The sequence below is a fragment of the Daphnia carinata genome, chromosome 2 (genome assembly GCF_022539665.2).
Source record: "Daphnia carinata strain CSIRO-1 chromosome 2, CSIRO_AGI_Dcar_HiC_V3, whole genome shotgun sequence".
Taxonomy (NCBI): Eukaryota; Metazoa; Arthropoda; class Branchiopoda; order Diplostraca; family Daphniidae; genus Daphnia; species Daphnia carinata.
In genome coordinates this window covers 2,806,828-2,820,922 of record NC_081332.1, presented here as the reverse complement: position 1 = coordinate 2,820,922, position 14,095 = coordinate 2,806,828, and the positions used below count along the sequence as shown (strand labels likewise).

At 40.3% G+C, this 14,095-nt stretch overlaps 2 protein-coding genes and 1 long non-coding RNA gene across 4 annotated transcripts; 1 reads left to right on the top strand and 2 right to left on the bottom strand.

The window, feature by feature from the left end:
* Positions 1-1,875: 1,875 nt before the first annotated feature.
* Positions 1,876-8,204, bottom strand: LOC130687072 (syntaxin-1A-like). Of its 2 annotated transcripts, none has more exons than XM_059494234.1 (9): positions 7,752-8,204; positions 7,573-7,662; positions 5,248-5,347; positions 5,115-5,189; positions 4,859-5,041; positions 4,713-4,786; positions 4,509-4,646; positions 4,216-4,326; positions 1,876-2,707 (listed from the first exon to the last, which is right to left on the bottom strand). In XM_059494234.1, exons 1-9 carry the CDS (start codon positions 7,782-7,784, stop codon positions 2,627-2,629), a joined length of 885 nt encoding a protein of 294 aa, XP_059350217.1. In that variant the 5' UTR covers positions 7,785-8,204; the 3' UTR covers positions 1,876-2,626. The 2 variants fall into 2 exon arrangements, with proteins under 2 accessions (XP_059350217.1, XP_057366223.1); XM_057510240.2 differs by lacking the exon at positions 1,876-2,707 and adding an exon at positions 2,866-3,871 and having other exon boundaries at positions 7,752-8,203.
* A 1,102-nt stretch (positions 8,205-9,306) lies between these two features.
* LOC132088595 (uncharacterized) lies at positions 9,307-12,351 on the bottom strand. Its single transcript, XR_009422107.1, has 4 exons — positions 12,259-12,351; positions 11,623-12,181; positions 11,340-11,566; positions 9,307-9,947 (listed from the first exon to the last, which is right to left on the bottom strand). It is a non-coding gene; the product is annotated as an uncharacterized LOC132088595 (long non-coding RNA).
* Positions 9,955-12,025, top strand: LOC130687071 (F-box only protein 47-like). Its single transcript, XM_057510239.2, has 10 exons — positions 9,955-10,168; positions 10,235-10,377; positions 10,447-10,536; positions 10,591-10,707; positions 10,767-10,808; positions 10,870-11,071; positions 11,146-11,295; positions 11,367-11,551; positions 11,636-11,789; positions 11,885-12,025. Exons 1-10 carry the CDS (start codon positions 9,955-9,957, stop codon positions 11,980-11,982), a joined length of 1,395 nt encoding a protein of 464 aa, XP_057366222.1. The 3' UTR covers positions 11,983-12,025.
* Positions 12,352-14,095: the final 1,744 nt, after the last annotated feature.

Here is a 14,095-nt window from a genome sequence, read left to right as displayed (position 1 = left end):
CTGAAGATCGCGTCTTCGCTTATGGCCATTTTCCGTACACGACCAAACAAAGGATAACCATATTGATCGGTTGATTCAAGTCCATCCGTGTCTCTAGTACCGAAAAATGGACGAATACAATAACTGCATGTAGTTGTTTGCGGTCCCACGAGCAAACTTGAGATCGAAATTTGATTTATTTTTTTGCCTTTCTGTTGATTTTGTCATTTCTTCTCCTTAGCAATATATTTCGTATGAGCTTTTCAGGACCATTAATACGTTTTAAGCCACGCAGGCGCGATCCGTATATCAGAAAGCTATCCTAATGGGAAATAAAAATTAATAATAATAACAATAAGGGAAAGAAGAAGACGAACGACTATTGATATTTTCGATATAAAATGTTTTGCGAGTGAGCAAGGATCTGGCGCATGTGACGTGGCAATCTCTCGTGAATGGAAAAACGCCCGGAAGGAGGTGGCTAGGAAAAGCCAGAATGCAGAACTCAAGGGCCATAAAGACGAGCGAGACTGTATGGATTTTGCTCTTCATCTTCTATGTGAGTATCGATCGATTGCAAAAGAGGTTTCAAGTCATGCGTCCGTACTTCATAGTATTGTGGTAGTAACGTGGTACATAACTGTGTGTGTGTCTGTCAGTTGCATGCAGGATTGACGATTGGGTCTCTCTTTATACCTATCCCCTTTCTATTGTCACCGTTGTCGTCACGAGAGCAACGGCGATCGATGTCAGGCCGACGAATAAACAGAATACTCTACCGAATGGGCTTATATACGAATATTGCATTTATATACAGTTGGTTGGGTTTGCGTTCTTTGCCATCTACATGACGAATGACTTCTTGCAAAAGCCAAACAGTAAACTGAGTTTTCCAGTGCCTTTCGAATTTAAGAATTTACGTTCTAAGGATTTTGTGTTTTCTTTTTCCCTTTTTAAGGCTTTCTGTTTGTTGGTTAGGTTTCATTTGATCTATTTTGCGTTAGCATAAATACTGAGAAAAGCACACTGGATGAAAGCGAAACGGTTAGCAGACAAACCATGATGACGTCGTCTTCTCAACAGTTTGATGGAGGTTCTCTTTTTTTTGCTTTCGCTTTCTAGCAGTAACAAAATCAATACATCATCATTTATCTAAATTCCATGACTCAACGAGCCAATTTTGTTAATCTAAACACACTAAAAAATGATATGAAATTTTGAAATTTTGATAACCAGAAAATCTGCATGATTCATTGGTTTCATCCGGTACTGTAAGGCTCGAATGAAAGAATCATAAACAAGGAAGCACCAATATAATTTTTATATGTATGAAACTCGAACAAGAAAAGGGGAAATAAAGTGACAAGAGAGAATCTTAGTAGTGTTCTTACCTGAAAGATGATTCTTGAATAGAAGCAGACGATGTTTACAGTCGATTTAGGAAGACATGATGTGGGTTAGTCTGTGTTTTTTTTGTTTTATTTTTTCTGTATTATTATATTTGTTTAATACCACACACACAGAGCAGGAGAATGGATGAAGTGGCGAAAAATAAAACAACAATAAAATGAAAGAAGAACAAATATAACTCGGGGACTGAAATCCACAATATGTGGCAGCAGTAGCAGCGTAGGAAGTCGATTGGGATTTGAGTTTTGGAAAAAAAAAGTTACCTATTTTAGGGACGACTTTTATTTGTTTACAAAGTGAATGATTAACCGTTTATAATAGGTAGTATGCACTAAATAATTGTCTACTAATGAAAACAAAGGGAAAAAGTTTTTAGCCTAAAATGTTGGTGTCATCAACTTGTAGCAGCTTTTACTCGGTAAATATTTTTTTTTTTGGTTTCAAACGTAACAAACCCCTTCCTTCCAGTGTGGGGAAATGCATAGATACATTGTCATCATATTTATATAAGTACCGAGCTGAATCAACATCTGACTGGTTCACATGCATGTGTCAACATTATATACTTACAGAAAAAGGGAAGAAAAAGAAAGTAAAAACCATTGAAATCGAGGCTACTGCGTGACGAAAAATGTCCATAAAATACAGGTTTAGCAGCTTTGAGGGGACATGAAGTAATAACTAATGTTTTCATTTGGTTAAAAATTTTCTCAATTGTGTGTGTGTGTGTGAGGGAGACTGGAGAACAAGGAGGCCGACAGATTGTGAGAGACAAAGGAAGAATAAAAAGTACGAACAAAAACACCAGTCGACTGAACTAATAGAAATGGACTAGGTAACTGAAATGAAACCAAAGCAACAGAAGACAGTTTTTAAGTAATCCATTGAGTTGGCGCTGTAAAACGAATACTTATTTATCTTGTAGTGACGGAAAATGGAAACCAATAACACACAGAAGATTCGAAATGATAAAATATCGAAGATGAACGAACGCAACATGAAGAGTGACTTCAGGGTTAGGCCCTTTTCGATTTTTTGCTTAAGAAGGAAAAAGCCGTTTGTTTTTCTGGCTACTTTACAACAGATTTTGAAGTTATTGAAGGAAACGAAGAAGACGTAGTTCGTGCCTTTTCTTTGTTGCCTCGGCGTTGTCTGATTCAGGCTGGCGGACATGAAAAGCCTTTTGAGGCTTTTGATTGGACAGGTGGTGGGTTTTTTGTTTCGTTTTTTTTTATTATTACAATCCAAAGTATCCGCCAATGGTGGAGGCCAGGATGATGCCCAATATGGCCAAACATATCATGATCATAATCTTCTTCTGCAAATATCCGCAACACGCGTAACAACAGAGCAAAACACACACGGACAGGTGTCGAGTATGTTTTACCACAAAGGCAATAGAAAAAGAAAAAGAACAACGGAAAAAAGAGACAGAGACAGAGAGAAGATTGGTTAGCTCGTTTAAAGAAAATAAACATTTGCTGGTATCTACTGATAATACTGGAAGCAAAACAAGAAGAAATGCTAAAATTGTTTTCTTTTGAACTCCAGTCACGACAAACGAAACAAGGAAAGAATACGAACGACTAAAAAGGAGAAAATTAAGAAAAAAGGCAGTTTCCCGAGATATTAGTAGCGTCTGCGTCTTTTTATTAAAGGAAAATGAAAAGAGAAAAAATTGTCTTTTCAACTATAGGTTTAGTTGTTATCGTCAGTCAATTTGTCGCTGTTTTATACTTTAATGTACAGCAAGAAATGTACACAGGCAAAGGTTAAGATAGGAAGGAAAATAACAGCCAATATCAATAGAGTGAAAGAAATTCATTTTCTGCTTCCTACTATAAGCCCCTTCTTCTTCTACAAAACACACACACACACAATACATGCGCTCGGAAATAACTCGCAGGACACACTCATGAAAGAATTTTTGGATCGAAAATGAAATAAAAAAAAGATATTCCAGTACATTACAACCTAAAATAAAATAGCGATGAAAACTGTGTGCATACACAATGCAATTCAACTATAGCGAGCGAGAAATAAAATAAAAAAACAAAAGATTGAACGAATTGATTTCGCGGAAAATAACAAAAAAATAATAAGAATTCAGAAGGGAGGGGTGCTTTTATTTCTCGTCGCGTCATAAGTCTTGTTATCCGGTTTTGTAAATGTGTGTTTAATGCTATTAAGTAATCTTTTTTTTTTCATTGAAAAAGGAGGCAGACAGCGGAGGTTCCCCATCAACAGATTCCAGCAGGCCGTTGCATCACACAACTTGTTTGGTTTTTCAACCTCAAACATTTTTGTTTTGCTAATATTTAACACATTTCTTTGTTTGTTGTTTTCACTGGAAAACGCAACGTGGTCTTGTGTGTGGGGGATTATATACAAGAAATTTCTAACTAGGAACGGTAACTCCAATGATGATTGCCAAGACGATGACCAGAGTGACGCTGACGCAGATGATAATAAATATCTTTTTCTACATGGGAAAAGAATAAATAAATAAACAAAAAAAAAAGTCCGAAAAAAAAAAATAAAATAAAAAAAACCAACAGCAAAAATAAAATGAATAATAATATTTTAAATGATAGTAATGTAATAAAGCATTCTGCAAATTTCGGCATAGCCCATCTAGTGGCTGCTGTAAAAACTTTTAATCTATTTTGTTGTCGTGACTCGTTAAATATGAAATCTACAGAAATTTCTGAGACATGCCAACTAGTAACGTGAAAAGTGGCAAAAGTGAAAGAAACTACGTAAAGTACCTTCTAAATAAAGATGAAAAATCGATAAGAAAAAATGGGAAAATGGATGACAACTTACCCGTCGAGCTTTGCTTTGATACTTCAACGCCTTCTTCGTGTCTTGAGTGGCCGTCTGCACGTAGTCGACGGCGTGTTCCACATTGTACTCGATCCGATCAATCATTTCTCCCTATACGTTTACAAACGCAACGACACATCGAGACAAACGACGTTAAATCGCAACGTTTCATACACGTACGTAAAAAGTTCGCTAGTAGGCTGGCCAAAACAAAAAACAAAATCAACAACAATTCAGGGCACGTAGCCGTCGTTTGCGAATTGTTGTTGTTCTTGTAAGGACGGTAATCGTACCTGGTTCTCGACGAGCATGGCCATGTCCATAAACATGTCGTGCAGCTCGCGGATCGAGTTCTCCAGCTTCATAATGTCGGCGTGGCGAGCTTCAATGTCGGCCAGCGTCTGCCTGGCTTGCTGCGTCTCCATGATGATCTAACAATAAAAACAATTGTTAAAACTGTTTTCCTACTTTCACAACAGACGTCAATCAATTCTTACGCCTTGAGTAAAAACGGCAGGATTTCCCTGCTCCAACATCTCCTCAAGCTCTTCGTTGGTAGTCGTACGCCCAGCTGTGGAAGGAATTACAAAAAAAAAGTGTCAGCGCAGCTCAACTGGCCAATTGTTTTATAGCGTTTTCTTACTGATTTCCAGCTGGCGTTGGATGCGTCCTTTGCATCGTTCGCGGTAGTCCGTCTGGGTGCGGTTGTATTCGGTCATGACCTCGACGAATTTGCGAGACAGCGTCGAATGCTGCGTCTTGCGTATCCGCAGGTCCGCCGAAGATTTGTTCGTCTGCTCTTCATGCTCGATGTTCTGTTCGATAACTGTTTTCAATAAAACCAATAATATATCATTTCAATATTCTTCACCATTTTTCTCAATTTAATTTGATTTTACCTTTCAGCTTCGATCGAACCTTATTGGCCGTTTTCTTGATATCGGCCATCAAATCCTCGAGCTCTTGTTTTACCTCTGCACATGAAAACATTGAATTAGTAATAAGCTACATGAGGGAATAGGATCATCTTACTCTCATCCGTTTGCGGGGCCGATAAGATGGCACTGTGCTTCTTTTTGACCTCTTCGACATTGGCCTGTATCTTGTCTATATTCTCCCGTATCTCGTTCACCTGTCACAAATGTGCATGACAATCACATCTCAGCCAATAATGACCACTAAAAATTCATCAGCCCACATTAAAACGTGACTGTCTTTTAGGTTTTTTTTAATCGGCGCTCTCGCTTCTAACACCCATCCATTCCTGCTCCTTTTTCTCTCTTTTTTTCTAGCCCCCTAATCCCGGTGATAATACAAAAAGAAAAAAGGGAGGAAAACGAGCTACCAATATCGATTATCGATTACATCATCATCATCGTTCTTCTTCCCCTTTCAGTACTGCCCCCCCCCCCCCCCCACGGAAAACTAGAGCTGGCCAGCTGAGGAAAGTTTTAAAAAGACGATTGAAAACGAAAAGAAGATGGAAGGAGTGAATGCGGACCTAAGCAACTGGCTTTCGTTTATTTATTTATTTTTTCCACCATTCGGTTTCCATTTTTTTATGACTTTTTCGTGACTTCAGGTCCTGCTGGCAAAGAGAAAGGGAGTTGGCGGTGCCTCGTCTCGACCCTCTTTCTTTGCCGCCATCGATCGATGTGCATGTATGTGACTTTGGGTTCCACACAAAACCCACCCCACCCGCCTGTCTACGCGGCGCACGCATTACTACACACACATTCAGAATGAGAAGGCGAATAGCGCACTTTGGGAGGTGGTGGGCGGGATAGTAGGTCTTTTGTATGTCTGAGTATTGTACGTCGGCACGGTAATGATGGTCCCATATAAACGCGGGTGGAGGATAGCCAAAAGGATGGAGATGAAGTTGGGCAACAAGAGAGTCCAAAACAAAATCTGAGACTTTAGGGCGTTTCAGTAAGTCTGAATGAAAAGGTCAAATTTGATCGAATGCTTTACTTCCCCTATTTAACTCTGTTTAATCCTTCTCGTCTTTTCGAATCTTTTGTTCCTTTTGAGATTCCACACTCGGCATTGTAAGGCTAAATGAGGTGAGGGGTGTTATTTGAAATTCGGCCAGATTCCAAATTGTCCGCAGACTTCGGGAAGGTTACGAGTTGGCACACGAGGAGCTGGTGCGTGAGTATGTGTAAGAGGCCGTCACAATTCAGACAAACAAAAAGAAAACGAAAACCACCCGTGAAAGAAAGTTTTTTAAAAAATTTCTTCTTTCAAAGAGATCTAAAATTGAAAGAGGACGCAAAAGATGAAGGTTTGATAGAGTGACGTTGCATAAGCTTGACGAGGTGGTTGAGGGGATTTCATGCCTTGTGGATGCTGACGCATAGAAAGATTAAGTGTAAGAAAGAGGAAAAAAAAGGAGCGCGGAGCTGATCACTGGGCTACGTACGTAGTAACGCGATAGGGTGCCCACTCATGCATGTCGACTTTCCCAACACCCACCCTTTTTGCGGCCGATATCCATTGGCTGAAACAGCAAAATTGGCATGACAGAACGGACTTTTTCAGACTGTGGGCATAAAAACGAATTCCACCTCCCGCAAAAGTCCTACGACCTTCTCGTGCCCTCGTTTGCTTTGAAAGCGTTTGCACCAAAATCAGACAGCCTAGTCCCTTCCTTCGTGACGAGCAAAAGCTTCACGCCAGATCGATCTTCTTCTTCCGATCAATTACCAAACGCCTATGCTACCAATACTACCCCTACAGTAAACTGTTCATCGTCACAACCTTGCAAACTACAGATTCTTTAAGCGTTGGTTCCCTTCTTCCTTTTCGGCTTTTTTTGTTGATAAGAAGTGTATTGCGCAGCCGTAGATGGGAGGAAGCCTCACTGACGAAAAGTTTGTTTGGAATAATACAGGCAAACTAAGACACAAACGGGAAAAAAAAAGCTTTTCCTACAGTTTTCGTGACAGACTGGGGCCATAATGCATGGACTGATGCAATTCCATCTGCGATTCATCAACGACCAACAAGGGACGACTCCACCGCGCCTATGTCATTATGCTACTATTGGCCGACTTTCTCCGTCGCTATCAAAAGACACGACTACTAATATGAATGAGAGCTATCGTAAACACAATTATGGCTAATGAATTCCACCCTTCCTATTCGTCTCTCTTTCTCGTTTACCGGGATACCATCATCCAAAGTTATTCGTGTTCAGACATTATGAAAATGGTCAGGTGCATATTTAGTGCTGACTCAACTGTTGGCCTTGCTATGTTAATAGCCTGTTCATTACAAAACTATATAGAATGAGACATTATGTAGCTCCAGGAAATGCTTTCGCTAGAAATGTGAAAGGAAATTGTGGTTTACCTCAGCAAAGAAGGCCTCCATATATCCATCCTGGGCCTCCACGGTGACCGCCACATCATCTGGCCCTGTGTCGTCATCCTCACTCTGAGCCTGAATCAGCAAAAATGGGAAAAGATACAATAAAGTGGCTGTTTACAGGGAAACCATGAAAGATGAATCAACAATGTATGTAAGCTTACAGCTTTGAGGGCTGCTAATCTATCCTTGGTCATTTTGAGGTTGGCCTACAATCCCAACGGCAATTTCAAAGAGAGAATTGCACCAAAAAGCACTAAATTGTTAGTGGTACACGGCGTCGGCTACACACACGCACTGGCACACTCTCTGTGGCAGACACATACACCGAAAATCAATACTCCCTTCGGATGGCAGCGAAGACAGACAAACTGGGTACACACACAACTTGTGAGTTGATGAAATTAAAAAACGCTCCACGCTTCTTCTTGACTCTTTCGACACACCTATATGCACGACGATGACAAATTATTGCTAGGTGAAACGTCTGCTATCGTTCGATTAAATAACCAACTAACCCGATAAAACACTGTCTCTACTGGTGTGTGCCGAATCGCGGGAGAAACCGACACGGCCAGTACCTATCGGGCAGTGGGCGGCACTCGTAGTCAGCTTTTCCTTCCCTTCTGTCAAAACCTCCAATATGGCCGCAACAGTTACGGCGTTGCCAACTTTACTAAATGTTTCAAATGTAGACAAGAAAAAAAAAATTAATAAATAATTCCATTCCCATCATTCTCGACTCCTAGGCTCTCGACTTGTTTCTAAACAAGGTTTTAAAAATAAATAGTTTATGTTTATCTGTGGTTGCCAGAGATGTAGGAACAAGGGCTCTATTACTCTGCTGATGAAGCCACCATCTCAGAGCTGCATGTATTATGCAAGAAAATACTGAGCTGAAATTCAAGCGGGCCGAACCTGACGAACTCGCTAGACGTGAACGACTTAAGCATTTTAATCGACTGCAAAGGCACCAACCTGGAAAAAGATTTTGTTATAGTGTAGTTGCTTGTAAGGTGACATTAAACAGTTTGATGTGATGCAATTACAAAAAGGAAAACGGTGATGATAAAACAAAAATGTACGATATTCGTGACAGCTAGCCAGACTGCAAGGACGGAAACGCCTTTAATTCTTTTCCGCACCTTTGGACTGTGTGTCTTTGCATAAAAATCTTCATATTGGCTTTCCACGTTTTCTTTAGACGTGGAGACGTTAATCGATATAACTGCATTATCTCCTTGACCGCTTCAAAACTCTACATCAGTGCCTTTCCGCCATGCTGTCAGCGTCTGGCATTTATGGAATACATCATTTTTCCTTGCCGTAGTCTTTGATATACTAATCGACAGAGCGACAAAAGTCCTTCTTTTTCCTTCATCCTGTTCGCCAACACGGAATGTTTCAATCTTTTTCTATCAAAAGCACCAGCAGCCTGTCAATGAGCATGACTCACGACCGGCCACGACCTGCGTGATCTAAAACTCCGAGTAGGCGGTATGACGGCTTACGTACATACGTCTTATCGAGAATGATTCATTCCATCGAAAGGTCTCATAAGGCTTGGAAACAAAAATTGCATAAAACATGCCTGGCGTAGGATGTTTGCAAAAACATCCGGGATGGGAATTTAACTTCACAAGTGGCAGTCCTTCTAAAACGGCTTCGACTTTTTTTTGTTCAAATAATAAATAACTGCTCATTACCGTTTATCGATGTGAAATAGTTAATCAGTAGAGCATCAGGTTTATAGCTGTTTCGCACACGAACTAGGTTAGTCAAGACCTAATCGTGCTCGGTGTATGGTGAACAAAGTTCGTGCTGATATGACAGAAGATTACGGATTTGCTTATATTGGCTTGGTAACTGGTATCCCATGAATCTGTTCTACAATAACAGGGAAGCTTTCAACTGGATTAGAAAAATAATTTAACGGTTGATTACGGGAGACACAAATAGGAAAAATACTTTGGCTAAATGACAGGGTAAAATGGAAAACACTTTTTCGTTTCTAGAGGTTGGGAAAAACCCATGCTTTATTCAACGCCATCTCTGTTTCGTAGAAAATATCAGCTGACTTTTTTTCCCAAAACAAATGATATTTCGAATATTAATTAAAATTAAAAAAAAAACTTTTCGTAACATGATGGTAGACCGGCGGACGTTGATGGATGATCCCATCTCATCAAGAGGAGAATCACGATTACCTAAGTAAAAACATTCGGCAACAGGGGCTTAGTCACGTGCAGAGTTCTGGCGCGAGGGTGAAGGGAAGGGAAATGATGTGCAATTCTCCAAGGTCTTGGCGCTCAGTGCAAAACGTGTCAGCTTTCTTCTCCGGAGGTTCCATCATCACTGTCCTGTAAAATGACCGACAAGATTCAACCAACGGCGAGCTCTACCAAGGCAGTGAAACATGCCTTAGATACAGCCTTTTCTAAATTCACTAATGCCACTATCAAAAAACGAAAAGTGATGGTCGAAATGCAGATTAATCAGTATTTAGCTTCGGGTTTAGAGGATTCGCTATTCGGTAAACTCACTGAAGAGGTCATGTTCTACGTTCTTCACCGTCTCTCACGTAACAATTCTTTAATTATGTTTGGCATTTTTCAACGCATTTAATTTTGTACATTTTTGAATTCAGTTAATGATTTAAGTCAAATGTCGATGGCATCAAAGGCACTAGGCAAAGTTATCTATGCTTACGTTACGGAGGAGCAATTTGCCATGAGAGTCGCTCGCCTGTTGATAAAAATTCCTATTTCAAGTGTGCTGCTACTTGAACAGGTACGCAGTTTTCTCGCCTCTTAAACGTTGACAACCGAATAAATGAATATAAATTTTCTATGCCAGCAGAGCCAACATGTCGGACGACTACTTAAGCGAGTTAGTTTTCTTTTCACGGTCGAATTTAGGCTAAAATTCTTCCACGAACTTATGCAAAAGGTAAATAGTGCCTCACATTTTAATCGGACTCACGTTCATTGAACTCATTTCTAGGTTCAACGTTTGGTTGAGAAAGAATCCGCCAATTCATTCCCAATTGATACACTCCCCTTTGTTGGCGCTGTGTTGCAGTCGTTCATTGCTGGATGGGATGAGGGCGAATGCCTCAAGGTCAGCTTACAATTGTTAACACACGAAGGAAAGGTCATATTGTTTCTCTTCTTTGATAGGTTTTTACATACATGAGCGATTGCCTGTTTCTTTATCGTTCGGTAACTTCTTAGTAGTGTAGTAAAAAAAAGAAGAAAAAATGACAAGTATTTAAAATTTCAGATTTCACGCTTTGTGTGTGATGCGCCTGGCACAGACTTGGAGAACGAGCTTTTTTTACGCCGAAACCTTCGTTACCTGTTTCTAGATAGGTGCGTTACTGACTACGATCGCGCTATTTGGATTGGTTTCATTTCCAACCAGATTGGCACCGCGCAACTGGCCAAGGTCCTTCTTCTCCTCTACGGCCCCATTAACGTCCACGGTACGACTAGCGTTTTTCATTTTCATTTTTCGATGACGGATTTCAAACCATAAAAACTATTTGAAATTTTCAAGGCCAAATCGACTGGAATTTCGCCTTTAACGTCCGTGCGTTTCAGCAACATACCAATGTGTTTTTCAAATTAGCGAAAACCATAGGCATCCTACACTTGATCCCAAATTGGTCTCCGTTTCTCTCCCTGGAAGTCCTCGTCTACATTTCAAGTAAAACAAAACTCCCACACTCTACCTTATGCCATAAATGGTACCTTTGTTTTGTGCTTCTTTCTTCTTAGATGTGCCCAACTGTTGGTTACTGCGGTCTTTCTCATCCGTGCTGCTACCTCTTAGTTCCATCGACATGAATTTGGTCGTCAAATATTTTGACATTCTTTACAAAAGTGGTCGGGCCTCAACAGCGTCACTTCTGATGGCATTGGCTCTCATGATATCTCCCCAGTTCATTGGCCACAACTTTAGGGTATGCACAATATCACTAGACAACATATTTTTAAGTTATTTGGCAAATAAAAAATAAAATTATTCATTTACCATGATTCTGCAGAACGAGATCGTCGTTGATCGGTCCTGCGTCCACCAGCTTATCTCCAACATCATCAACGCTCCACGATTGACGCCCGAACGTTACGTCGTCGTCAAGAAACTCTGGGGCGCGGTGCTCACTCTAGCTGATGATTTCGCCGAGACTGCCGTTCAAGGTATTACTTTGCAACCTTTCTTCTAGTCATGCCATCTATTGAAAATAGTAGCTAAAAACAACTATGTGAAATGGGCGATTCATTTTGAAACACAGATGAAGTTCACGGGGGAAATAATATCGACACAATCGACGATTTCCACGATCTAATGGACGCCTGGAAAGATTTAAGCATTATACTGATGTCCGTCTGATCCCTACCTTATATTTTCACGTCGAAGTGCCATCATAGTTCAACTAACTTCTTAATTTTATTTAAAGGTTTATCGTTTCTAAAGTTAACGTTCTAAGTTCTAAGAAAAAATAGAATATATAAAGTATGTCTTTCCTGGAATTATCGCTGCTGACGATTCTAACGCTTCTGTGCGCCATCCGCTTCTGCTGACCAGTAGTCTAGAAAAAAAACAGATAGAAAAATGATTGAAAAGAAACATCCATAATCTGCAGACCCAGGAAAATTTTTTATGTACACGATACTTGTACTACGACATCATAGAGCGTTGATTATTCTGAAAATTCCTTGGTAAGTTGTTGCTGAGCTCCCGAACCTCCCTGAACTCCCCGGTTACGAGCAGTTACGAAAATAGGAAAACTAAACCATCTGTTTTTTTTTCTGACAAAAACAAACAAACAGGCCATTTAAAATAAAGATATGTTGGCTATTAGTGCCGTAATCATTTCCATTTTCTTACCAGATGTGCCAGCTTGATACGTGTTAGAAAGGGCAGTACCAATCGATATTTCCGGTTCAAGTTAACAGATCCGACGGCAAATAATTGGACAATGGAAGGATACACGACAATACGTCTTATGGCGTGCTTTAGCCAAATTGAAAAACTAAAATTTTCTATTGTTTCAGCAGATTTCGGACGGTAACTCGAATGGATTCCATAGGCTTACATGCTGGACGTATTCTTCTCAAGTACTGATGAAATCCATAGTTTGAGATAGTCAGAATCTCGCTTTTTTGTTTTCAAAGTTACCCCAGCTGCATGAAAGCGACACCAAGGTCAAAGGTAATATGAAATTTAAGAAGCAGTCTTATCATAGTTTACCAATGAACGAACGCACCAAGAAGGATGAGCCCAGAGCCATGCATTATCACAAGAAACAGCTATGTGTAAATGAAAAGATTGAGGCTGATTTCGTTCAAGTTCAGTAAGCTAACAAATCTTCTGGTGAACGATAGGTTTTCACCGGCTGGAAACATGTTGCTGTACTACTGTTTTCTATTGTTCGGTAAGTTCCATAATAAAGCCAATTTGTTTCTATTACATTTTGCATGGTCACATCGAACAAATATTTGTTCTTTACAATTAGGTTTGACAAAACAGGTTTGGACAGACACAGTAAACAGGTCTCCATTCCGTGAGGGTCTTGAATATCGATACGAAGGGGAGGCATCAATCGAAAGTGAATCGGGCGTCAACAACCAAGTTGTCATCCGTCAACAGCTGCGTGGGCAACTTTACGTCATCTCAAAAGTTGAAGATTCCAAATGGCGCTCACTTCTTAATGTCCGCAACTAAACATTTTTGTCTGAATTGACACTGACACTAAACTCTTTTCTATGCAGATCAAGAACATTTCGCTGGCCATTCAGCATGGCGATAAGGGCGACAGTACAACTGCGCCCCCTGGCAATACATTTCTCGAGTTGACTGAACTGAATGAACAGCTGAGCAAACCATTCCATCTCCTCTACTCAGGATCTAAAGTTGAGCGATTTGTCTAGATTATGTTAATGTTACTAGCTGGTAACCAAATGATTCTGCTTTTCTTTATACGAAAAAGTGGAAGCTGCCGCTTTTCTCGATGATAAAAGAACCCCTCTGGTCGACCAACTTCAAGCGTTCGATTTCGTCTATACTGCAACTTGATCTGTCTGGCATCAACAGCGGGATCTATACTGACCATGAGGTGATTCTCGCTTTCGTTATTATAGGTAGCCAGTGTAATGTTTCTGTGTCGTAGTTATCTGTATGGAAAATGTGGCGTCTACATACTACTCTACTCCACTTCGCTGATAACCAATACAGCGTCACAAAGTATCGCGATTTGGACTCTTGCCCAGAAAACTCGGTCGATGGAGAACTTTTATCTGACATGCCGTCCTGTCCCGGAGGAGAACATCAGGTACAATGAATTAATTATATATTTTCCTTTCTTTTTGTCTCTCCTTGCTGATGAAAGTGTACTAAGCTTTTTCTATGTTACACTGTATCGTGGTGGATGTAGACGTTAGACTATAGCAGGAACAACTAGCACGACACGTTACGTAGTAGCACCCAACAAGAGGCCATCCTT